Here is a 24470-nt window from a genome sequence, read left to right on the forward strand (position 1 = left end):
GGGTGGCCCCAGGGCTGGTGTTTGCCTGTGCCAGCAGAACCTGGCAGAGAGGAGCGGTGGACGTGCAGCTTGGAGTCATCAAACTGATGCCTAAGCAGTTTTGCCCATCTCCTAAGGCCAGGGTTCCATGTTGATCAGCAACCACAAACCAGCGGAGGATATTTTAGGATATTTGTTAGGAAATCTCAGTAACTAACGGCACAGGATAAACCGCAGGGCACCATGGCAACCCGCTCAGGGAAATGCTAATAACTGGGACGTAAGGTGGGTGATTAACCTATCAAAAGCAGAACCCTAACATTAAACTGGGTGCAGATCTATGCAGGAAAAAATGAAGCATTCCCACTGTGAGCAGGAACAAAAGTGGAGTGACATGAGCAGCCACAGCCCTGGCAAGGTCTCCGGGCAGGGGGGAGTGGAGGGTAGCCCCTAAGGCTCCCCTCTATCCCCCACCACTGCATAGAGCGGCATTGGAATGGGGGGTGATTCTGCTGCTCCCCTTCCTTTGTTGGAGTGTGGCTGTGTTGTCTGGCTTGGCTTTGCAACAGGAGTTATAAATAAAAATGTCTCTCCAAGAGTGCGTGACTCACGGTCCTCACCGCAAGGATAACCTCTCTGCTAGGAAACCTGATCTGAAGGACCAAACTGCAGCGTGCAGGAATCAAAGACATTGCTCAATTAATGTATTTAATGCAAATGGAGAATGCACAAGCCCTTCACTCCACCTGGGCTGGGGTGGGCTGCAGGGGAAGGTCCCTCTGGACCCCTGTCCTGCGCCATCCCCGACCTCGAGCTGCCAACAGCTCAGCCCTTGACCTGCTCCAGGGCCTGGTGGTTTCCCTCGGGCAGCAGTGGGTGATGTGGCCTCAGGCAGCTCCAGCCTCAGCATTTCCTCCTGCCACCCTCTGAGGGGGCAGCTTGTGGGTGCTGGTGGGAGGCTGTGTCAGCCCTGTGCCCCAGGGCACAGCCATACCTGTGGTGCCTGGGCACAGCATCCTCCTGGGGTGGGAGCCTGGCCTCATGGGGAGAGGGATGCCCTGTGCCCCAGTGCCCCAGCCCGGGGGGACCTGGTTTATCCCGGGGGTAGGTGACGGCGGGGCGACAGCTGGCTGGGGGATTTGCTGAGGGCATTATTTAATGCTGTGGGTAAATGGAGGAACAGCAGCTAATTCTGGAGCCCATAATCCTCTTCCTCCCCCGGGGATGGGGAGCGTGCCAGTCACGCAGCCGCCGGCGGGCCCCGGGGACAGGCCCCCGGCAGCTCCCCAGGCGTGCTGTGGGCCACAGAGACTCCTGGACCATGGGTGATGTGCAGAAGGTAAGTGGGGTCCGGTGACATCCCACCTGCTCCAGGGTGGGTGAGCAGCACCAACTCTCAGTTTCAGTGCTGGGCGGGCTGGCAGAGCAGGGCTCTCCCCTGAGCACATTCCCCCAGCACACTCAGGAGCTGCCAGAGGTGCTGGGGCAGGGACAGCATACCTGGAAGGGGAGGAATTGAGGCTCTGTGGATCTGCCATGGGGGGCCACCCCAAGCCTGGACACCTTGGAAGCAGAGCTCAGGCCACAGACACAGGGTACCCATAGCCAACAGGGCACCCAGTTCTCTCCCTCCAAAACAAGGGAGCTCTGCAGCCACCTGGCACCCCACAGGACTCCTCCAGCATCTCCCTGTGCCCCCAGGGGCTGCTCTCCGTCATCCAGAAGCTGAAGGGTTCACCGGAGCAGGAGCTCCGCATTGTCCTGCTGGGGCTGGACAACGCGGGGAAGACGACGCTGCTGAAGCGCCTGGCATCCGAGGAGGTCAGCACCATCACCCCCACTCAGGTAGGTGCTGCTGGGGCCCACGGCCAGTGGGGGGGAGGAAGGAGTGCAGGTCCCAGCTGTCCCTTGGGTGATGCCGGAGTTTGTGTCTTTGCTCAGGGTTTCAACATAAAGAGTGTCCACTCACATGGTTTGAAGCTGAATGTCTGGGATATCGGGGGGCAGCGCTCCATCCGCCCATACTGGAAGAAGTATCTGGGCAGCACAGACCTGCTGGTGAGTGGGGCAGTCCCCCACAGCCCTGTGCATGGAGAGATGTGCCCTCTGTGTGGGGCCACCAGCAGTGGTGTGTGGGCCCCACAGAAGGGCTGTGCAGCCGGGCAAGAAGGAGCCCCTGACTGTCCCTTTTGTCCCCACGGCAGATTTATGTCATTGACAGTGCCGACCAGAAGCGTTTCGAGGAGACAGGGCAGGTATGAAGGATCCAGTGGGGTTGGCTGTGGGGTCCTGGCGCTCAGAGATCTGTCTGGCACCAGCTCTTTGAGGGCTGGAGCTGGCAGAGAGGCTGCTTTCAACCGTAGGGCAGTGCTGCAGTGGGGGCCATGCTGTGCCCAGAGCTCTGTGGGAAGGGCTCAAGATCAGTCCCAGCAGGCAGAGGCACCCCCTCTATGGCAGATTCGTGCCCAGCAGCTCCCCTTCAAGCCTGGTGTGCTGCCCGAGGGGTATCTGGCACAAGGGTGACTCTGCCCCAGGTGAGAGTGACCCCTCAGGTGCCAGCCCTGATCCCAACTCCCCAGCACCAGGTCAGGGAGTAGCAATTTCAGTTACAAACCCTGGGAATAAAGCTCTGAGAGGGGAAGGTGAGACTCTTGAGTGCCAGCCTTGGCTGTTCCAGCACCAGACGGCCTTGTGGGTGTGCCAGACAGCACGGGACTGGCAGCAGCCTCCTGCAGCTGCCCTTTACCCGGGCTCTCAGTGCTGGGAATACTTCAGCCCTCAGAGAACCCTGGGCCTATGGAGCTTCAGGGGGGCATGTCTCTCCTTTGCAATGTCAAGACCTCACAGGTACTTTATCTACAATAAGAGAGAGGGGATGAGGTGGTTTGGGAGCTGAGGTATCCAGCCCACCCTGGGCAGCTCTGGTGAGGGCAGCAGCCCTGGGAGAAGGTTCTCTCTTGGCAGGAGCTGGCAGAGCTCACGGAGGAGGAGTCCCTCACGGGGGTCCCGCTGCTGGTGTTTGCCAACAAGCAGGACCTGGTGACCGCGGCCCCTGCAGATGAAATCGCAGAAGGGCTGAACCTCCACACCTACCGGGACCGGGAGTGGCAGATCCAGGCCTGCTCAGCCCTGTCTGGGGAAGGAGTGCAGGTAGAGATGGGGGCCTGCAGGCTCTGCAGAGGTGGGAGAGGACCCAAGGGCCTGCCATGCTCCTGGGGCTGTGCTCACAATCTCTTTTCCCTCCAGGATGGGATGAACTGGATTTCCAGCCAGATCATGAACAGAAAGAAGTGAGAGCTGTGAAGTGCCAGACGGGACTGAGCTGCAGGTCCCAACACCACGGCCAACCCCCTTGGTCCCTCGGCTCCCCCCAAGGCTCTGCTGGGCCCTGAGCCTCAGACTGCCATGCTCAGATGATTTTCCCACCTAGTCTTCCACTAACCAGTTGGCTTCCCCTCTCCCTGCCTCCTGGGCTTCCATGGGCTCCTTGTACCCCTTGACCCTCCTGCAGCCCCTGTGCTGTTGGAGGAAGCACATGTCCCACTGTGTCAAGGGCTCGCACACCTCTAGCACAAGAACCTGCCCAGGATCTGGGGCAAGCATGAAGACAGCGAAGATGTGGCTGGGCAGTCACCAACGGAGGGCTCTCCTTGCCTGGTGCCAGCCCTGGCTGCAGCCACTCCCTGTGTGCCGCTGAGAGGCTGCTCTGCCAGAGCCCTTGGGACGCCCAAACCAGGGCTGCCACCGCCTTGCTGCCCATCGAGAGGGATGGGAGATTCCGCCTCCTGACCACCACGGGGCGGAGGAATGGGGTGAGAACCTCTGCGATGGGTTGGGGGGTGGCCCTGCGGCCCTCAATAAAGCTGCTGTGACCTCCACGCTGCCTCGGTCAGTCCCTTGCCATGGCGCCGGGACAGCGCACCCCGCTGTCCAGCGAGTCCCGCGGGATCATCGCCGGGGACGTTCCCGTTCCTGGGTCCCGTCGGGGCGGGTCACGTGTCCCGCGAGCGGCACGAGGCACGCACGTGAGCGGCCCTGGGGAGGGCGGGCGAACTACACCTCCCGGCATGCCACCAGAACAGCTGCGCACGCGCAAGGAGGATACTCAGACTCCGCCTCCCGAAGCGCAGCGGGGGCTTCTCACTCCCTCTGGCCCCGCCTCCCCTCCCTACCATACGCGGGTAGAGGTGTCGCTCACCTCCAGAGGCGGGACCGCGGCTGTGTGTGGATTTCTGATTGGCTACCGCTGTTGCGGGGCGGGGCCAGGGCGGGGCGCCGGAAGGCGGAAGCGGAGAATGGCGGCGGGTGCGGGCGGGTTGGTGGCCGTGGTCGCGCTGCTGTTGGCGTTGGTCGGGCCGCGCCCGGCGCCCGCCGAGCTCACGGACGGCAACAGCGAGCACCTGAAGCGGGAACACTCGCTCATGAAGCCATATCAGGGTGAGCGCGGGGCCAGGCGGACGCGCCGCGCGCCCCGAGAGTGACCGGGGCTGATCCGCGCTCTGTTCGCCCCTTTGCAGGCGCGGGCTCTGCCGCGATGCCGCTGTGGGACTTCCAGGGCAGCACCATGGTCACCAGCCAGTACGTCCGCCTGACGCCCGACGAGCGCAGTCGAGAGGGCTCCATCTGGAACCGCGTGGTGAGAGCCCGGGGGGAGACGGGCGGGGGTCCGTGGCGGCCCCGCTGCCTCTCCTGGGTCTCGCCCTGACGCCGCTGGGGTCTCTTCCACAGCCCTGCTTCCTCAAGGACTGGGAGCTCCACGTCCACTTCAAGATCCACGGAGCCGGCAAGAAGAACCTGCACGGGGATGGGCTGGCGCTGTGGTACACGCAGGATCGGCTGGTGCCAGGTCAGTGCGGGTCAGCAGCACACGTACCCTGTCCCAGAAGGCAGCTGGGCAGGGAGGCCCCCCAGGCTCCCTCTGTCTGGTGTGTCCAGTGTGGGAGCAGGTGCCCTCACCACCTGCCTGGCAGCGAACAGCTCGTACAGCTCAGAAGTCTGAGCATAAATCCTGACACAGAGCCTTCTGTCTCCAATGTTCTGTCCTGTTCCAGGTCCTGTCTTTGGCAGCAAGGACAAGTTTCATGGACTGGCTATTTTCCTTGACACGTATCCCAACGATGAAGCCACTGAGGTGAGTGGTCCAGGGAGCCTGTGCAGTGCCCAGGAGGCCATTTCCTTCCTTCTCCAAGAGCTTCACACCCAGTCCAAGGAAAAGTCTTCCCTTGCTTGAGCATGGTCTGCTCTTCCTGTCGTAGGAGCTGATAAAGGGAAGAGTTTGTATGTGCATTTATGGAGATAAGAAGGTCCTTGCTCCTTCTTGTGCTGCTGTTGGCTACACAGCTGTTTCCCAGGCATTTCCTTCCACACATGAGAGTGGGCACAGGGCTGGTGTAAACCAAGTACCACCTGTTAATATTCATCCTGAGTGTCATTTCCTGAGCTCTGCGCTTTTGTTGCTCATTCCATGATGTTTCTGGTCTTATTTTCTCTTTGCAACCTGGGTGTCTCTGAAAGAAACTCCTAGGCTGGCTCTTTGCTCCAGAATTCCCTGTGGTCACAGTACAGATCAGTCCCATGGGGGCAGGGGTCCTTTTCTTCTGTCCTGCTCTGTGTTTGTTGATCTCATGATGGCACAGTCAGAAAACAAAACTGTGCTTTGAGGTCTGTATCACCAAAAAATGTGATGCTTCAGTCATAAAGCACCTGGAAGTGACCCATCTCCCTGTTGCCTTGATGCTCATGGGAGGTGAATTTCTATCTCCAGTTGGCCTCTCCTGGTGTATAAAATCTACTGACAACAAAGCCCTGTGTGTGGTTTTGCTCCTTATGTGGGGTTTCTGCCTGTTCTGGGTCTTGTGCTCTGCTATTACACTTCTTGTGTTCAAGGGAGGACTGGACATGGCACTCGGTGCTCTGCTCTGGTTGACAGGGTGGTGATGGGTCACAGGTTGGACCTGATGTTCTCAGAGGTCTTTTCCAACCAAAATGATTCTGTGATTTTTATCCAGCCACTCTGCAAGCTTGGGGCCGTCTCTGCCTTGGCCACGTGGTGCAGGGTGGGCTTATTCACAGAATCACAGAATGGGGGTCGTGATGTGAAGATCAGAAGTGGTGACTTGGCTTTAGGCAGAACAAGCACTGGCTCAGCTTAGAAGCAGCTTTGTGTGGAGAAGCAGCCTTGACTCCATGGTCCTGTGCTACATACTCGCTGTGCTCCCACCCTGCTCTCCCTGAGGGCGTGGTAGCCCTGGCAGTGCAGCCCCCCAGCAGCTGCTGTGTGTCCGTCTGCAGCGGGTGTTCCCCTACATCTCGGCCATGGTCAACAATGGGTCCCTGACGTACGACCACAGCAAGGACGGGCGCTGGACGGAGCTGGCCGGGTGTTCCGCTGACCTGCGCAACCAGAACCACGACACCTTCCTGGCGATCCGGTACTCCCGGGGCCGGCTCACGGTGAGCACCTGTGGGGGGTCGTGCACGTTCAGTGGGGTGGGGGCTGCTGGAGCAGTATGTGGCCTGGAGGTGGTTTTCCAGGCTCAGCTGCCTGCCCCTCAAGCACCTCCAGCTCTGAAAGAGCTGCAGGATAGCGGTGAGCATTCCTGGTGTGACCCTGCCCTGGTCTTGCAGGTGATGACTGATGTGGAAGACAAGAATGAATGGAAGAACTGCATCGACATTGCAGGAGTGCAGCTGCCAACTGGATACTTCTTTGGTGCTTCTGCTGGCACTGGAGATCTGTCTGGTAAGAGGGAGCTTTGCTCAGGGGAGCATTTGGTGGTTGGAGCTTGGACTAGGTGATCCTGCCTTGGGAGAAGGGTTGGACTAGATGGTCTCCAGTGGTCCTTTCCAACCCCAACTATTCTGTGATTCTGTGACTGTAACACTGTGGATGCACTGGATAGCTTCCATGGCTTCCTTTCCCTGAATTGTTCACTGGGCTCTTGCAACCATCTTTAGCAGGAACCTGTGGCCGGGGGAGGGGGCACTTGAGAGCCAAGGAACATCTTGGGCTTGCAGTTTGATACCTGGGAATGAGGGTGGCTTGAGAGGGAAGGAGACTGGACCTGGCAGAGCAGGGTCCAAGGGGTGCTCTGAGTGCCTGGACATCTCTGAGAGTTTCTAACAGCATTTGCTGGCTGTTCCACAGACAATCACGACATTATCTCGATGAAGCTGTTCCAGCTCATGGTGGAGCACCCTGTAGAAGATGAGACGGTTGACTGGACCAAGATCGAGCCAAGGGTCAGCCTCCTTAAGTCCCCCAAAGGTGAGTCCATAGGCTTCAAAGACCTTCCATGGGGGATTGGAATGTTGGGGCTGTGACACCCTGCGAGACTCTGTGGGAGCCAAGGTTGGGACCATCTCTGTTTTCGCTCTTACAGACAATGTGGATGACCCAACAGGAAATTTCCGGAGTGGGCCCCTGACGGGCTGGAAGGTGTTCCTGCTCCTGCTCTGTGCACTGCTGGGCATCATCATCTGTGCTGTGGTGGGAGCCGTGGTCTTCCAGAAGCGCCAGGAGCGGAACAAGCGTTTCTACTAAAGGAACACCTGTGCCCAAACCCATCTTTTCTATGGGGAGCTGTAAAAACTGTGGTTTCTAAACGCTGTTTCTGAGAAATACCAGAAGTATTTTCTTACCTGTCTGTAAGTTTGGCTGTAACCCCCGCCTGGCCCTTGGCCTCCAGCAGATCGGACCAAGGGGGGGTGATGCCCTCTGGACCCCCAGAGCTGTGGTGTGGGAGCCTGGAGGTTGCTCCCCAGTTTTTTCCAGTGCTTCCCCTCCCAGCTGGGACCTGCTGTGCTGCCTGGGGCAGGTGTGAACATGAGGTGAGGGTCTGTGGGGAGGGGGCTGTGAGTGGGGCATTAAAGGACTGACACCACCTGCGGCTCTGTCTCTGTCTGAGGGGGGAGAAGGGGGGTTCTACATGGAGAGAGGATGGGATGGGAAACGCCGGGGGGAGCTGAAAGAGCTGGGAGTGAGGGGGGTGTTTTTTCCGGCAGGGGGGGTCCCAGCTGGGTGGGAAGGCAATTTTGGAAGGGTCCCGAAGGAACTGGAAGGGAAGAGTCTGTTCTCTGGAATCTTCGGGGGGGCACGGCATGGAAGAGGGGATGTCCCCGGAGGAGAGGAGCCCCGATGGTGGCGGGCGGTGCTGGAGGAGGCGGGGGGATGTCCTCGGCGGTCGGTCCCGCCCCCGTCCCGCCCCGCCGGCGGAAGGGAAGCGTGTCCGTGTTTCCGGGAGGTCGGGGGGGAGCGGCGGGCGCCGCCAGCGTGTCCCCGGGGCGGCGGGGCCGGGCGGGCGCCATGGGCCCGGCCCGCCGCAGGGACGCGCTCCGGCTGCGCGGCGGCGGGTGAGCCCGGCGGGGCACGGGGGGACGGGGGTGGCACCGGGGGGTCCGGCGGGGCGGGGGCTGGGGGGATCTGGGGATGGGGGTCCCGCCGCCCGCTGACCCCGCGCCGTGCCCCAGGTCCCCGCCGCTCCCGCGGCTCTTCCCCGGCCGTCTCTCCGCCTTCCCGCTGTTCCTCCTGGCGCTGCTCCTGGGCTTCGCTTCGCTGCTCTGGCTCCAGCTCAGCTGCTCGGGCGAGGGGCCGGTGCCCGGCGGGCAGGACCGGGGGACTCCCCGCCAGCCCTGCCCGCCCCCCGCCCCGCTCCAGCCCGCCCGGGACGAGCCGTCGTGGGGCCCGCACCGGCTGGCGCTGCTGGTGCCCTTCCGAGAGCGTTTCGAGGAGCTCCTGGCCTTCGTGCCCTACATGCACCGCTTCCTCAGCAAGAAGAAGATCCGTCACCACATCTTCATCCTCAACCAAGTGGATCATTTCAGGTATCGTCTCTCCCTGTGCCTAGGGACGAGGGGCCCTTCCTGAAGCTCTGTCCCTGCCATGAGCTCTGGGAGGGTCTTGTGGAGAAGCAGAGTACCAGGGCAGCGGGACATCGTGGGCAGAGTGGGATGCTCTGCTCAAAGTTGCTCATTCTAGAGCTCAGAGAGAGACGAAGGTGTTTTGCTTCCCTTTTCCTTAGCAAGAATCACAGAACCCTCTACCCTCTGGGTATTTTAGCTTTCTCCCCCCATGTCACAGGTCTGCAGCAGCAAACATCTGGGGACTCTGAAATTCAAAAAAGACTATGGGGTGTTTGGAAACACTATTGCTTGTCCCCAGCTCGCTCTGCATGGAGAAGCAGGGGTGCAGTTTCAGGACAAGGAGTGTTGTGTTTGTGTGTCCCTATTTGGGGACTGGTTGACATTGAGCATTGAGGAGCGTGACAGAGGGATGTGAAGGGACAGTGGCTGCTGTGTGTGGCACTGAGACCCCTCGATCCCGTGGCAGGTTTAACAGGGCGTCCCTGATCAACGTGGGCTTCCTGGAGAGTGGCAACGACACCGACTACATCGCGATGCATGATGTCGATCTCCTGCCCCTCAACGAGCACCTGGACTACAGCTTCCCGGAGACAGGGCCCTTCCATGTGGCATCCCCAGAGCTGCACCCGCTCTACCACTACACGACCTACGTGGGTGGCATCCTGCTGCTCACCAAGCAGCACTACGAGTTGGTGAGCGCATGGGCGGGTTGTTCTGGATGCTTTGGGGCAGGGGCTACAACATTATCATGGTGAAGAGTTTTGTGCTACATGCTTGGGAAGCAGGGAAAGGAGTCAAAATGGTTTAGGACAGAGCCTGTGGTCTGACCTGGTGGTAGGGGCAGGAGAGGGGAGGCTGCGCTGGTGTTCAGGGCTTGTGCTGCTGGTGTCTGCTCCTCTGAGGCCGTGGAGCTGTGCTGGACCTTGGCCGGTGCTGTTCTTGTTCCAGTGCAATGGCATGTCCAACCGCTTCTGGGGCTGGGGACGGGAGGACGACGAGTTTTATCGACGTATCAAAAGAGCTGGTCTCCAGGTAAGGGGTCTCCGTGCCCTCCTGGGTTGGAATTGCCCTTTTTCTTGTCTCTTTGCCTCGTCCCTGCTGTGGCTACCCAGTTTGGGGCCTGAGGAAGGCAGCCCTGCACTCCCTCCTCCAGCAGCAGGTGCAGGAGTTTTCCAGTGGCTCTACAGAAACTTTCCTCTTCTCCCAGGTTCGTCGTCCTTCTGGAATCACAACTGGATACGAGACTTTCCAGCACCTGCATGACCCAGCCTGGAGGAAGAGAGACCAGAAGCGCATTGCTGCACAGAAGCAGGTGAGAGCTGTGGTCAAGGGGAACCACGGGAGGCTTGGATTGTGATCACCGCATGATCTGAGCCCTCATTGCTCATGTCCTCCCCTGCCAGCTCTCTGCTCCCTCCCCAGGCACTGGGTGTTTCCCACTTCCAATGTGGGCTGAACAGTCCTTCTCTTCCCCAGGAGCAGTTTAAGGTGGATCGGGAGGGAGGTTTGAACAACGTGAGGTACCGAATCGAATCACGGACTGATCTGAGCGTGGCAGGAGCCCCTTGCACCGTCCTTAATATCTTGCTGGACTGTGACACAAATGAGACCCCCTGGTGCATGTTTGGCTGAGCCCGTCCCCGTGTGTCAGTCGTGTGCGCTGTGCTGGTGCCAAGACTCCGAGGTTACCATAGAGCTGCTTGGAGTAGGCAAGATTTTGGCAGCGGATGAGTATGGCAGTGCTGGTGAGACATGGAGGAACAGACGAGGCTGAGAACTGGGTTTTGCTGGGACCAACAGAAGAGGCTGAGAGTGGGACTCAGTGGTGTTGCTGCTGGTGCTGGTGCTGCCTCCCAGGGCAGGCACAGGAGGAGGTTTTCCTGTGCTGGACATGCCTGAGCTGCCACTCAGCTCAGAGGACAATAAAGACCTGTCAGGGCAGTTGTGAGTTGTGAATGCCCTGGGTTGTGCTGTACCACTCTGTTTTCCTGCTTTCTTTACCTTCCTGGCTTCACTGTTTTGGCCCTGGGGGTGCTCTGTGTGACAGGCTGGGCGCTGCTCTGGTTCGGAGGCCAAGCCAGTCTGAAATGGGCTCTGAGATGGTGCCTGTTCCAGCTGCCAGGTACCCCCAGGGCTGGGCTGTGGTCACTCCACTGCAGGAAGTGGTTGTGGTTAAGCTGTGCCCTGAGCCCCAGGATCCACAGCCCTGCTGGATGTCAGCAGTTGTAGGCCAGGACCTCTCTTTGTAGTAAGGAGAAGAGTTCTGGCTTGAGCTGCTCCTCTCCTTGTCTGCCCTCTGTGGAATATGCTGCCTCAGCCTATCTGAGGGGGTTGGAGAACTGGATGTCTCCCCAGAAGTGCTGAGGGGAACTGGGATCTGCTCTAGTCCTGCATTCCCTGTCCTGGGAAGGACTGGCTGCCAGGCTCACTGCAGTGCTGGTGGAACTGGGGGAATGGTGTGGGCGAAGTGTGGGAATTGGGACAGTCAACCCTAACTCACCTGAGCTGAGAGTAACAAGAGCTGCTGTGGGCAAGGCAGAGGCTGGGGTGTTCCTGTTGAAGGTGGGAACAGGGGGGTTTGATGAGGGAAGGGCAAGTCTGGGGGAGAACCAGGCTGCAGCTCCCACCTGCTCACTCCAGCCACCTGGCACTGTCTCACTGCCAGGACAGTTTCTCCCATGTCATGGCAGGACAAGGACCTGGGTGGGGAAGTTGGGAAGGTCCCAGTGGGTGAGAAGGGATGCTGGGGGCTGCCGGTTGTTAAGGTTTAGTAGAAATCAGCCACACCAGCAGCTTCTTCTGAGAACTGGGTTGTGTAGAGCTGGGCAGGAGGGACCCTCAGGACCCAGCTGTTGAGACCCAGGTGGGAGCAGTGGCTGTGGAACAGCACCTGGTCCATGCCTGCTCATGCTGGGAGTGAACTGGCACTGTGACCTCTGGGATGCTGCCACTCACCCTCATCTGCTGAAGGTGGCAAATGCCTGATGACTCTCAAGGGAGACCCCTGCCAACACTGGGCTCCTCTCCTCCATCACCAGCCTGTCCTGGCCATGGCCTTGGGCTGCTGTGTGGATGGAGCTGTGCCACTTCAGAGTGGAGGGTGCTCAGGCTGCCTCACAGATGGTGCCATGTGTAGGCCTGCACCAAGCTGACTCTGGGGTTTTGGCACATGTTTTGGGTACTGTTGCCTCCTCAAGCTGGGTAAACTCCATCGAACAGCCAGTACCCCCTCTGTTCAGCCCCGTCACCAGCACTGGCACCAGGCCCTCCACATTTCCTGGCCCGTTCTGTCCTCGTCCCCTGCCTGGCACTTCCCAAAGTGGTCTCTTTGCATTCCCAGACAGAAGCTGTTGCCATCCTGGGAAGATGAGCAGCTCTGGGGAGGAGTGCTGGGATGAGGGAGGCAGAAGCATCAGAGCCAAGTGAGGGGGTCGTGTACCATGTAGGAATGGGGTGTCTGGAGAGATCTGGTGCCATCTGCTCTCTGTGCTGCTCTGGAGCTGGGAGAGGAGTCTGGTGCCCTCAGATGGAGTGTGAGGGGGGCTGTCTCCAAGGCAGGGGTCGTGGTGGCTGTGCAGGGTGGTGAGGATGAGGCTGTGCTGCTTTGCATCATGGAAGGGGCAGGCCCAGCCTTGAGGTGTGAGGATGTGCTGCCCAGGAGTTCCCATTGGCCTCTCCAGCCCAGTGGCCCCAAAGCAACACTGATAGCTGGCATGAAGATTGCTGGTTAGCTTGGACACCCAGTGGACTCCTCTAGAGGTGTTCCCAGGACCACTCATGTCCCTCGCTGTGGGCAGCCAGAGGGAGATGTCAGCCTAGCAGCCCCACTCCTGTGTCTCCATGGTGCGGGTTTTGGGATTGGCCACCTGTATTCCAGCCACTTCCTGGTGCCTGAACCACAGCCAGGGCTGGCAGAGGCAGATCAAAGTATTTCTCTACACCGTTCAAAATAGATGACACAATTTCGGGCAGGTTTCATGGAGACGTAGCTGTGCAGAAACAGAGCATATGTGCACCTCACACTTTGCTCAGCGCTACAGGCTCCTCTCCCGCTGCCTGGCAGCTATTTCTCAGCTCTGCTCGCAGCCCCCTCACCCTCCAGTTGCTTTTGTGGAAGAGGCGCCATGCCGGAGACCCGACTTCCTTTTATAGCCCTGAATGTGACTCGGAGGTCGCTCAGCTCCGCTCCCCCCACGCACTTCGATATCAGCAATAGCCCAGTGGGAAGGGATGAATTTTTTCCCTGTTGCCTTCCTGCAGATGGATAACACTCTGCCTGCTGTCCTAGGAATCCTGCAGAGCTGAGCAAGAGGCCTCCCAGCGTTCTCAGGCTCTCAGCAACCCTGAGGAGAGCATCAAAATGCTCAGGGGCAGAGAGGGTCCCTGGAGTCCCAGCCCTGCCCCTCTGCGAACCCCCTTCTGAGGTCCCAATTGCTGCCAGTGAGGCTGTGTGGGGGCTGCTGCAGGCACAGCAATCAAAGGCTTTTACTGCTGGGTTGTTCTAAACTGGATGGTTCTGGAGCTGTTTGCTGGTAAAAAATGTGAAATTGCTTTAGTATCATGGTGGAGAGGATTGGGGGGTAAAGTGGGCAGAGAGTGGAGACTGGGGAAATACTGATGGGAGGCAGGAGCATTTCTGCCTAGAGAAGGGGGCATGGAGTGTCCCGGGCAGTGTGGGAACTGCTATCCCAGGGAGACGAGCTCGGGGCACGGTGGAGCAGGAAACGGGGCAGACGGGAAGGAGGGGTGTGGCTGTGACCAGCACCCGTTGCAGTCAGCCTGGCATCACTGGAACCTGCCCGGTCCAAGCCCCGTGGGATGATGCCTGTCCCTGTGGGCTGCCGGTGGGGCCCTGTTCATGGCTGAACTCCAGACAGAGCGTTAGGGCATTGCAGACACATTCCTGGTGCCAGCAGGGTGGGAAATGGCAATGTTGGGAAGGGCCCCCCTATTCAGAGGACACATGTGCTGCCGCTCCGGCGTGCGGTGGGTAACAGGGGGCCGGAGGGAGCGGAGCGTGCCTTGGCAGCGCACCGAGGACACTGCCAGCATGTGAGCCCGGCGAGCAGGGACCAGGGACGGTGTGTGTGTGTGTGGGAGAGCACTGGCAGCACAGCTTGAGGACTCGGGTGTGCGGGGGGAGAAGGGGGGGAGCTGGCAGCGAGCGGGGCCCCGGAGTGCGAGAGTGCCGGGTGCGTGCGTCCCCCAGGCTGGGGACGGTGCGGGTGCGATCCCTCCCTGGGGACAGACGGGCACCGCGCCGTGGGGACGGAGCAGGGCTGCCGCAGGTGTCCTGCTCCACGAGGAGGCCAGGACGCCGGTGACCAGGTCCAGCCCGTGGCGGGATCCCCGCTCCCTGCGGCTGCCACACTGCAGTGAGCGGCAAGTGACAAAACCGGCTCCGGGCCAGGCCGTGGCAGCGCTGATTCACAGGGATGGAGCGTGTCCACAGGGATGGAGCGTGTCGCGTCTCGCTGGCGCCAGGCCAGGCGCTGGGGCAGGTGGGGGTACACACCGTGTCCCCTGGGGCTTTGTGGGGCTCCTGCCCACCCGTGGGTGCTGTGAGGGGGAGGCACGGGGTTGTCCTGCAGGAGGAGGGTGCAGGGATTGTCCCACGGTGCTGAGGCCCCTCTCCACTCTACAGGTACGAAGCAAAATATTTCTCTCCACCCTCGCCGGGCCATACTCCGGGACACTAGCCCCGCGCTACGGTGAGGGCCACCGGGGGCCGACTGGGCGCCGCTGCTGAGCCCGGAGCTGTAGGTCGGGGGGGTTTGCGGGGATCTCCCCGCGCTTTCGTGGTGGGGGGGGGGGTTTGCGCAAGGAGCTCTCGGCGCCGCACGCAGCCAGCCCGCCCTGCCCCGCCCCGCTGGTGGGCACGGCCGGGCCGCCCCCCTCCTTCCTCCTTCCTCCTCCTCCTCCTCCTTCCCGCCCCTCCCGTCCCACCGCCCCCGCGCCGCGATTTGCCGGTGCCGGCCCCGCCCGCCGCCCCGCGCGGCCGCGGCCGAGGGGCGCGTTCAAACGCGGCGAGGGAAGGAGCGCGGAGCGGAGCCGTGCGGGACCGCAGCGCCGCCGGCATGGTGAGTGCGGGGCCGGGGGGCTCCCGGGGCGCCCCATCCCCCTTCCCCGGTGTGCTCCGGCGTGCGGGGCTTTGTCCCGGGCTCGGCCCCGGGGACCGACCGCCCCCTCCGCCTTGCCCGTGCCGGAAATTCCGGCGGGGCTGCGGGAGGCGCAGGGGGGGCTGTGCGGGAACCCGCGCTCGCCTCCCCGCAGCACCCCCTGCGCCTCCGCTCAGCCCCGCCGTGCCCTCCCGCGTGGAGTGGGAAGGGGAGAGGATTTGTGGCCGTATCTTGCCCGGGCACGGCCAGGGTTGGGAACAGATCCCGAAGGAGCCAGGCTGGCCGGACCGGTGTTTTGCCGCCTGGAGGGTGATCCCCTCCCTGCCGCAGGCAGGACACCTTCGGGTTCCCCCGGCGTTTCCCAAAGCTCCCACAACCTGACCTACTTCCTCGGCCGCCTGTGCCGGGAGGAGCCGCTGCGGGGCTCGGCCAAGCTGCTCCCCAATGCCGGGGGCTGCATGAGCATCCACTCCCCTGCTGCACCACCATGGGAACATCCATGTCCCCCATCCCTGTGCACGCCCCGTGGCACCGCAGGCATGCCAGATCCTTCCAGAGGATCTGGTGCCCTTCGTGGGGTGCCGATGCCCGGAGCAGGTGCTGGGCTCGCAGAGGGAGGTGACAGCGCAGGCCGGGAGCTGTCAGACAGGTTTGTGCGTGGCAGCAATTAAAAGCCGGGTGTTTGTTTACGCGGCGCGTGGTGCTGAGAACCAGGGCAGCTTCCTGGGTGTAACCCGGCCCTGGAGCCCTCGGCAAGGCTGGAAGCCGTGCTGGGGGCTCTGCCTCGCCCCTGCCACGCTTGCTGTGTCCCCTGCACTGGTGTGAGGACATTATCCCTCTCCCTAGTGCTGGGGAGCCAGAGCCAAGGCCGAAGACATCCTCTCATCCTTCCTCCCCCGGCCACCTGTGCAGGAAGCTGCATTGTCCCGTCAGCATCCTGCCCCTTCCCACCGCCCTCACGCCATGTCCGGCCACGGGGTCCCCAGCACGCACACAGCTGCTGGGCTGTGGCTGCCTCATCCCTGCCTGGTGCTGGAGTGGAAATGCCTGTGGATGGAGCGGATCCGTGTGCAGCTTGCCCTGTGAGGTGCAGGAGCCCATGCCGTGAGGGAAGCATCCCCGTGGTGGTGGAGAGGTGCCTGTCACCTGCACACCCTGGGGAGGGCAAGCTGATGGACATCCCCAGGGGCGTTCTGGGGAGTTCTCCAGAGGGTGTCCGGACCCAGAGGTCCTGGCAGGGCGGGTGGGTGCTGCGGGGCTGGGGCTGGCGCCAGGCCCGGGCAGGTGCTGCCGGCTCCCAAACTCGCCCGCCTGGCTGGGCGGCAGGTGCCTGTTCTGGTGGCAGCCCCGGCCGCGGGCGGGAGGTGGGGCTGGGTGTGGGAGGGAGGCGCTGCACCGTTGGGGGGGCAGCAGCAGGCAGCCCCCGCCTTGGTGTGTGCTGTGCCCTGGCACCCCTTCGCTCGGCTCCCCCAGGGAGCTGCATGGGAGATGGTGGGTCTGTCCCAGTGCCAGGAGCCCAGGTGTGTCCTTGGGGCTGTCTAGGAAGGGGGGTGCCGGGGGTTTCACGGTCCTGATTGCCTGGTGTCACTGACTCTGTCTCTCCCCCAGCAGTGCTGGTACTGGGCTTTTCTCTAATTCTCCATGGCAGCAGCACAGGGTCCTGTGACCTGTGAGCCCGACACCCGTGTCCTCAGCACCTACCTCTCCTCGGAGCCTGTCGGCGTTGTTGGCAGCATGGGCAGCGTGGGCAGCCTAGTGGAGAAGCAGGATCTGTCCCCTCTGGAGCTGCGGGCCCCGCTGGGGGGCTCACGGGGGCTTCGGCAGCCCGATGGCTTGTTGCGGAAGGGGCCGAGCCAGCGGGAGCTCTTCGGGTACCTGCACGGGGCCAAGAAGGAGATGCGGTCGGAGCGGAAGCACCAGACGTCAGGTGCCTGCTACAAGAGGGACTACGAGAGTGACCGCGAGAACCGATCCCCGGAGCGCTGCTCCCGGGAGCATCACCGTGGGGCTGACTTCTCCAAGAGCTCCCTGCCAGAGCGGGGCCGCTTTGACAAGGTGAGGCTGTGGGCACCGTGCAGGATTCTGGAATAAGTCCTGGTCTATGAGAGGATGGGGTGGAGCAGAACAGTCCATGCCCCCCTGAATGGGATGTGGGGATTTGAACCCCCTGGCTGTGGGGGCTGTTGGGCTTATGCTGACTCTGCTCTTGTTTTTCAGTGCCGTATCAGGCCCTCGGCCTTCAAGGCGGTGGCTGGGAAGGGGCTGGTCTCCATGCAGGGCCTGTCCTCGTCCAAGGGGCAGAAGTTGTCCAAGAGCAACGGGAGCCTGCACACGCTGCTGTCACAGAGCAGCACAGCAGCCCCACAGCACGGCCCGCTCCGCACCCACCTGCTCCACGCCATCAGCCTGGATGAGGCCTCCGACTCCAGTCACAACTCCATCCAGAGCTTCCCATCATACGGCTCCCGCCTCAAACCTGCCCAGAGCCAGTTCAGCGCCTCCATGGGCCACATCAACCACATTGGAGGCTCCTTGGACAGGGTCTCCCGGAGCCCCAGGGACCCGCTGGCCCCTGAGAAGGTGCCCCTGTCCTGCAAAAGCATGGCCACGCTGAGCCGGCTGCAGAGCCCCGGCGAGCCCCCGCCACCCTATGAGTTCTCCTACTCGCTGGAGGACGCGGTGAAGCAGCTGGAGGATCGGCTGCAGGAGACAGGAGGGGAGCTGCGGCAGCTCAAGAGGAGTCTCAGCGAGACTGAAGACCCCTTCACACAGGTGAGCTGTGGGGCTGGGGTGGGGCTGGGGCAGTGCTGGGTGCCCTGGGCAGGGCTGTGGGACAGTGATGTCTGGGTAAAAGGAGCTGCTGTGGTGGGTGATAGGCTGGGAATGCCCAAGCACAGGAGGACCCAACATCACGGGACCTTCTGGGATCCCTCCCTGGGGCTTTGGACTCTGACCACTGTCCACCTGTGCTGGCAGGTGTTTGAGGACAAGCAGCGGCTGTGGCTGGACGAGCTGGAGGACCTGAAGCAGATGTACATGGCCCGGCTGCAGCAGGTGATGCAGCAGGCGCAGCGCGGGCAGCGGGCGCTGCAGCTGCAGCTCTACAAGGCACAGCAAGAGAAGAAGCGGCTGCAGGAGGAGCTGAGCCTGCAGCAGTGCCAGTGTGAGGAGCCCAAGCTCCGGCAGCCCCAGGGAGAGCGTGGCAGCCCCAAGCTGGAGGAGACCAAGTGGGAGGTGAGTCCCCTTCTTTCCTTCCCTGTTGCCACCCTCCTGGCTGTGGAGCCAGGATGAGTGCAATGGTTCCCTGCTCCAGTGTAACTGGTGGCCACAGGATGGGGGGGATTAGCCAGGTGTGATGTGCATGGTCTCTCAGGAGGACAATCTGGGGTGCTGCCACCCCTGGGGTCCTGATTCCCCCAGTCCTTCCTCACCGCTTGCCTGTGCCCTACAGGTGTGCCAGAAGGCAGCAGAGATCTCCCTGCTGAAACAGCAGCTCCGGGACACCCAGGAGGAGATGGCTCAGAAGCTGGGTGAGATCTTCAGCCTGAAGACGCAGCTGCGGGAGGCCAAGGCGGAGGTCCAGGCCAAGGACTCCCAACTGGCACAGCTGGCAGACTCCTTCCAGAGTCCCCCAGAGCCCAGCACCTCGATGCCTCTGGGTGATGACCCCATGCCATCGTGCCAGGACTTCCCTGGCTGCGAAACTGATGACTCCAAGTGCCGTGGCCTCCACAGCGACACGGCGGAGCCCCTGGAGCGGCAGGTGGAGTGGCTGTGGGCAGAGCTGCTGCGGGAGCGGCGTCAGGGCCAGCTGCAGGCTGTGAACTTTGAGCTGGAGAGGAAAACCTGGCAGGAGGAGAAGGAGAAGGTGCTGCGGTACCAGCGGGAGCTCCAGGCCAGCTACATGGAGATGTACCACCGGAGCCAGGCGCTGGAGCGGGAGCTGCGACAGCTGCGGTCGGAGCCCAGGGATGTTGGGACCGACTCGCCCTGGATCGAGCGGGTGGAGTCCTCGAAGATCTGAGGGATGGGATGCCAGTGGGACTGTGAAGGGGGAACATCTCTTGCTGCTGCAGCGGGACGATCTCAGGGTGTGCACAAGGACTGGCCACTTGGCACTGCTCTGGGCCGAAGGACTGATTGCAACAGGGGAGCTTTTCCTTCTTGCAGTGCTTCAGGCCCTTCTGGTGGGGGTCTCTGGAGAGCAGGGGGCCATCTGTGCCAGGGTGGGGGTCTTGCATGTGCCCCGTGCTCTGACTCCAGGAGCATTTGCCCTGTGATTCCTTCTGCCATGGGGGGCAGAAACCAAGCGCCCTGTGAAACATTCCCTGTCCCTCCTGCTCTGCTGCCCCTGTTCCTGCAACCCAGTAACTTAATGTCTTGTGAGGAGGGGCTTGAGCCCTGTCACCACCCCACTGCCTTGCTGTGGGAGTTCCACCTGCTGCTCGCAGTGGCCACCTTGTCAGCAAGGCCATGGAGCTGCTGGTGCCACTGGGAAGGCAGAGGAGGAAACCCTGATGAGTGCTGGTACTGCTGGGATGGGGCAGCTGCGCCAGCACCTCTGCTGGGGCTTCCCATGTCCCCAGTGTGGGGCTGCTCTGCAGTGGAGGTAGTTGACGCAGCTTCCCTCGGGCTGAGAGGGGCAAGTGCCTTGTGCAAGGAGGGATGGGAACTGGTGCCCTGCTGCACTGGGAGGAACTGGGGAGGGGAACAGGACATGTGGGCAGGGATGTGTGTGAGCTGGGGAAGAGGCTGGGGTCTCCCCTCCCACGGTGGGTGAGGGAGAGCTGGGGGAGCCCCAAGGTGCTGGGAGGAAGAAGCCCTGCTCCATGTCTGTAACAGCAGAGCCCCACACCCCATTCCTGCAATAAACCTGTATTTCTCTCTCCCGGCTTCTGCTTCCCTCGGGGTCTGGGGGATTCTGGCTTTGTGGGTGGGGGGGGCTGCAGGCTGGCCTGGGCCTGCCCAGTACAGGGCCCCGCCCCAGCACAGCCGTGCAAGGGTGGGCGGTACAACCAGTCAAGGTATTGAGGTGGGTGAGTCATGGTGGGCCAGGGGTGGTGCCCCTGGAGCAGTTTAATGCAGCCATGGACCCTCCAGCCTTCCTGCCCTGAGCACCAAGACCATGTTCTACAAACACACAGACACCTTTATTCACCCCCACAGTGCTCCCCTTCCCCCCCAGTCAGTGCTCTCGGTGATGTCCCCAAAAAAGGCCATGTGGCCCCTGGGCAGGGGCACAGGGACCTGTCACGACCCTGCAGGGCACAGCCAGTCCCCGGCTCTTCACAGTGGCAGTGGAAGAGATGACACCTCCTCCAGACACTCGTCGTAGGCCTCCTGGTACTCCTCGTGGGGCTTGATCATGATGACGCAGGTTGGGCGCTTGGAGCCGGCTGCAGCTCCCAGGTCCTGTGGGAACAGTGAGACTGTGGGGTGCCAGGTCTCTTCCTGAGGGGAGAGGCTCAGGACGAGCTCACTGCATTCCCTGGTCTAATGCAAGGAATCTCTCTGCCAGCCCATCAACCCAAAGCCCTCTGGACTTGTGCTGGGTTCAAGAGCCTTTTTCTCAGCTTGTGTCCTAGAAGCTGGAAGCAAAGGCCTGGGCTGGCACCTGGCACAAGGGGCTGGCACTTGGCTCATGTGCCATGCTTCTTCCCCAGAGCAGGATCTGCAGAGCTGCCTGCATGAGGCTGAAGCTCCAAAGACACCTCCCCTCGCTCCCAATTTCCAGCCCACGAAGAGGGTACTGGTCGCAGCTCACAACTGAGGAGGGAGAAATTCTCCTGGCTGTGTCCCAGAGGGCTCTTATCCCTGATATCCCCCAGGGCTGCTGAGGGAATCGATTGTGGCAAACAGTTCTGTGATCTCATAGTGAAACACTCCTACACCTCCCCCATGTCCGTTCTGTGGCAAGCACCAGGTTCTTTACCTGGTCACTGCATCTGCACCTCCCCAGGATGGCTCCAGTCACAGCCTGGACTCCTCACAGGGGCTGGTTCGCCCACAGCACTCACCGATTTGGAAGGGACATAAGCGTAGGGGAGGCTCCTGTCCTCGCACATGATGGGGATGTGGCAGTACACATCGATGGGCAGCGTGTCCCCAGCCAGCACCGTGATCCTGCAGGGAGAGCCGTGTCAGTGGCAGGGCTGGACCAGAGGGGCCGCGGGCCGGAGCTGCACTTACCCCTTCTCGCCCTTGTTGATGAACTTCTGCACCTCCTTCACACCGCGGCGAATCTGCTTGTGCTTGGCCGCTGCAAGAGAACCGCGGAGTGAGGGGCTGAGAGAGAACCACGGAGTGAGGGAGGGGAGTGAGGGGCTGGAGAGAACCACAGAGCGAGGGGCTGCACCACGCCATCGCCATGCCTCAGCCCGGCCCCGCCTCCGCCATATCCCGGCGCCGCCAGACCTTTCCTGATGCACTTGTAAAGCTTCCGCGTGAGCTTGCGGGACGCGAGGGGCTGCGCGATGGGGTTGAGGAAGTCGAGCTGCTCCCGGTACGAGCGCTCGGGAGCCGCCTCCGCCTCGGCCGCCGCCTCGGGCTTGTCCCGCGCCATGGCCCGCGCCGGCCGCTTCCGCTGCCGGGGCACGCGCCGCGCCGGGGCGGGACATGCGGCTCCCCGCTAGCCAATTGGCAGCTGCGCTGGCGCTGACAGACAGCAGCGCTGGCCAATGGCAAAGCACCCACTTACCGGTTCCGCACCCCGGCCCCGCCCTCCGTCCCATAGCGCCGGCTCCGATCCCAATCGCAGTTCCAGCCCCGGCTCCAGTCCCAATCCCAGTCGCAGTTCCAGTCCCAGTGCTGGCCCCAGTCTCAATCTCCGTCCCAGGCCTGGCCCCACTCCCGGTTCGAATTCGAGTTCCAGCCCCAGTCCTGTCTCAATCCCAATCCCAGTTCCAGTCCGAGTCAGACGCACCAGAACAAGTTTCAACACGGGCTTTTACTGGGTGTGGTCGATGCTGGTGACGCTCAGCCCACCCCGAGCCCAGCCCACCACGGGCACGCTCCGGGCCGCTGTGCCCCGGGGTGCGGCCAGCCACCCCCGCGGCTGTGCCCAGCTCATCCACCTGGCCACAAACTGCATTTTCTCCCTTGTTTTTCATCCCAGCGAACTTTTCGCCCTGCAGGGCTACGTTGCTACTTTTCCCAAAGAAAACAGGAAGCTTTTAACATGGTGCCCCTCCAAGAAACCACTTTGATCCTTATCGCAGTGACCCAGCAGCCACCACTGGGGATAACGAACTCTGCCCAAGGCCACGGCAGCACATCCCCCGAGCCCAGCACATCCTGAGCCACAGAGACAGCACTGCTCAAAAAGAAAGTGGCCTCAGGCATGGCTTGTTACCTTCTCCCTCACTCCAGCCTGTCCCTGGAGTACAGGAGGGCTTCAGCCAAAACCTGCAGCTGCTCCATGACCTCTCGCTGCATCTCCACAGCGATGTGGAACACGTGGTGGTCAGAGCTGTTGTACATCACTGCGTTCTGGAACATGAGCATGAGGTCACACTGGAACTGGATCATGGACTGAATGTGTCCCTTTGCCAGCCTTCTCTTTATGCTGGTTAAATCCATGGGTCTAGAAAAGAGAGAGAGAACTGAATTGCAACCCAGGGGAAGGCATCCTTCGGGCTCTGCATGAATGTGATTATTCTCATTTCAGGGTGGCCCTGAAAGCAGAGCTATTTTCAATCAATTTTATTGCTCAGGACAAAGAGGGAGAGTGAGAAAGGCTTTTCTTCCAAGTCAGACAAAAGTTAAGTTCAGCCAATGCGGCATTTGCTGTCCAACCAAGTTGGCAGGTCATTAGCAGTCACCTCTGAAAAAAATGTGATGCTGAGCTCCAGAGAAGGCAAGAGGTAATTAGTCTTCACGGAGTCAGTCCAGGTCTTAGTGAAAAAAGAAAAGTTACTAAAATAGGTATCTATTAAACCCCCTTAAAATCGAATGGTGCCACCAGCAAAAATAGCAGTGCTGGTAAGGGGAACATGATGGGGAATAAATATTACTTCCCTTATTTTGACAGAATGGGAAAATGAATGGCTGCAGAGAGGACAACTGTGACCAGAATAGAACATGATTCAGCTCTGAAAAATGCCCTTAATCTCTCTGGGAAATATTGTTATGACCCACTTCTGTGCTGAGAGTGAAACATCTGGGGCGCATGCAGCGGGTGAGGAGGGGGCATTGCCTGAGGCACATCCCAGCATGAGGAGAAGGGACTGCTGATCCCCTGCCCAGGGACTCTGCCCGGGCTAAGCCATGCAATGCCTGCAAAGGGCAGGCACAATTCCCACCAGGTCCAAAGTTAGTGCAAGCTTCCATGTTCTAATTACCCAGAAGGGAGTTTTAATAAAAGAAATCAGTGGGAAATGCTGGTGACAGCCAAACTCTGGAAAAGGAGGAAGGAAACCATCCCACTGGGCCTTTGGAAACCAAAAACAACAGAAAAGAACCAGAGAGAAATCAACTAGTGAGCATTTCCTCCACAAACTCACCTCTTTACCACATCCCTGTATCCAGGGGCTTGTTTCTCTGACACTGGCTTCAGGAATGGGCTGCTGTATCTACAGGGACAAGGACAAAGAATGTTCTGTGCCTGCCTCTGTGCCAAAGGCAGCACTGGGACATGAAGCAGTGCTTCTCTGTCCCTGCCTGCCATGAGGGCCACAGACAGTGCTGTGCCAGCTGTGTAGGAAGCAGCACTTGGGCTCTGCCACATTAAGCAGAGGAAATAAATATGCAGTGTTCTCTCCAGCTCTGCAGCACACAACTGTTCCTAAAGCAAAGCCCTGGAGAGACAGCCCAGCCTCTGGGGAGGAGAGGACAAGGCATGATGACACAGGAGCTGGGACTCAGGGCAGTGTGTTCAGGACATGTTGATCCAGCCCTCTGCTCCCACATACCTGTGACTGGCTATCATCCTCCAGATGGTCAGGAGTGTTTTCTTGAGGAGCAAATGCTGGAGGGGGTTATTCCAGTTTGGCTGCACCCTGTGGAGTGAAGGCATTGCCAGATTATCACACTTGAGACAAAGTGGGAGGTGGCAATTCTGCTGGCACCCACCACATCCACAACCTTGGAGTGTGATGGTGGGAGTGTCCTCTATGGGAACACACAAGTAAACATCCAGAATGCAGGAAGATGCAGGGCAATCGGTAAAAACAAGAGCTGAGCTGAAGGGCAGGATCAAACTGGATAGAAAACCACGTGCTACTCTGCAGTTTAGAACTTTACTGAGGTGGTTTTATGAAGTTTCTCATCCCAACCCCCCATGTCTTTCCTTTGAAAGGCAGCCCAGATGACAGAGCCTGCATGACAGAACCAGCTACTTACAGGTGTGTGTTGGGAGGGCTTGTGGAGTCCAGCACAGGGGCTGCAGAGGTGCTGCCACTGTTGTCTTGGTCCTGGGCTTGAGCACTCATCTCCTGTGCATCCTGCTCACCTAAAGCTGGTTCTCCAGGTGACTCTGGAGTCTTGTCCTGAGGAGCACAGAGGAGTAGACAT

General features: G+C 60.7%; 5 protein-coding genes across 6 annotated transcripts; 4 read left to right on the forward strand and 1 right to left on the reverse strand.

Annotated features, from left to right (window-relative positions):
- Window positions 1-1192: 1192 nt before the first annotated feature.
- On the forward strand, window positions 1193-3768 carry LOC108503840 (ADP-ribosylation factor-like protein 3). Its single transcript, XM_017828230.1, has 6 exons — window positions 1193-1318; window positions 1681-1824; window positions 1921-2037; window positions 2184-2234; window positions 2944-3129; window positions 3226-3768. The coding sequence occupies exons 1-6, from the start codon at window positions 1301-1303 to the stop codon at window positions 3271-3273; spliced, it is 564 nt and encodes a 187-aa protein (XP_017683719.1). The 5' UTR covers window positions 1193-1300; the 3' UTR covers window positions 3274-3768.
- Window positions 3769-3866: 98 nt separating this feature from the next.
- LMAN2 (lectin, mannose binding 2) lies at window positions 3867-7864 on the forward strand. Its single transcript, XM_017828229.1, has 8 exons — window positions 3867-4416; window positions 4497-4615; window positions 4708-4825; window positions 5031-5110; window positions 6271-6432; window positions 6607-6721; window positions 7127-7246; window positions 7362-7864. The coding sequence occupies exons 1-8, from the start codon at window positions 3882-3884 to the stop codon at window positions 7520-7522; spliced, it is 1410 nt and encodes a 469-aa protein (XP_017683718.1). The 5' UTR covers window positions 3867-3881; the 3' UTR covers window positions 7523-7864.
- Window positions 7865-8233: 369 nt separating this feature from the next.
- B4GALT7 (beta-1,4-galactosyltransferase 7) lies at window positions 8234-10816 on the forward strand. Its single transcript, XM_017828080.1, has 6 exons — window positions 8234-8331; window positions 8449-8802; window positions 9308-9533; window positions 9790-9873; window positions 10049-10153; window positions 10318-10816. The coding sequence occupies exons 1-6, from the start codon at window positions 8285-8287 to the stop codon at window positions 10471-10473; spliced, it is 972 nt and encodes a 323-aa protein (XP_017683569.1). The 5' UTR covers window positions 8234-8284; the 3' UTR covers window positions 10474-10816.
- Window positions 10817-14832: 4016 nt separating this feature from the next.
- N4BP3 (NEDD4 binding protein 3) lies at window positions 14833-19846 on the forward strand. Of its 2 annotated transcripts, none has more exons than XM_017828098.1 (5): window positions 14833-14921; window positions 16572-17015; window positions 17178-17732; window positions 17937-18194; window positions 18412-19846. In XM_017828098.1, exons 2-5 carry the CDS (start codon window positions 16602-16604, stop codon window positions 18982-18984), a joined length of 1800 nt encoding a protein of 599 aa, XP_017683587.1. In that variant the 5' UTR covers window positions 14833-14921; window positions 16572-16601; the 3' UTR covers window positions 18985-19846. The 2 variants fall into 2 exon arrangements, with proteins under 2 accessions (XP_017683587.1, XP_017683588.1); XM_017828099.1 differs by having other exon boundaries at window positions 14887-14921; window positions 16569-17015.
- A 242-nt stretch (window positions 19847-20088) lies between these two features.
- Window positions 20089-21541, reverse strand: NHP2 (NHP2 ribonucleoprotein). Its single transcript, XM_017828124.1, has 4 exons — window positions 21375-21541; window positions 21150-21219; window positions 20978-21083; window positions 20089-20372 (listed from the first exon to the last, which is right to left on the reverse strand). The coding sequence occupies exons 1-4, from the start codon at window positions 21520-21522 to the stop codon at window positions 20247-20249; spliced, it is 450 nt and encodes a 149-aa protein (XP_017683613.1). The 5' UTR covers window positions 21523-21541; the 3' UTR covers window positions 20089-20246.
- Window positions 21542-24470: the final 2929 nt, after the last annotated feature.

Source organism: Lepidothrix coronata, unplaced genomic scaffold (assembly GCF_001604755.1).
Source record: "Lepidothrix coronata isolate B3197 unplaced genomic scaffold, Lepidothrix_coronata-1.0 Scaffold146, whole genome shotgun sequence".
Lineage (NCBI taxonomy): Eukaryota > Metazoa > Chordata > Aves > Passeriformes > Pipridae > Lepidothrix > Lepidothrix coronata.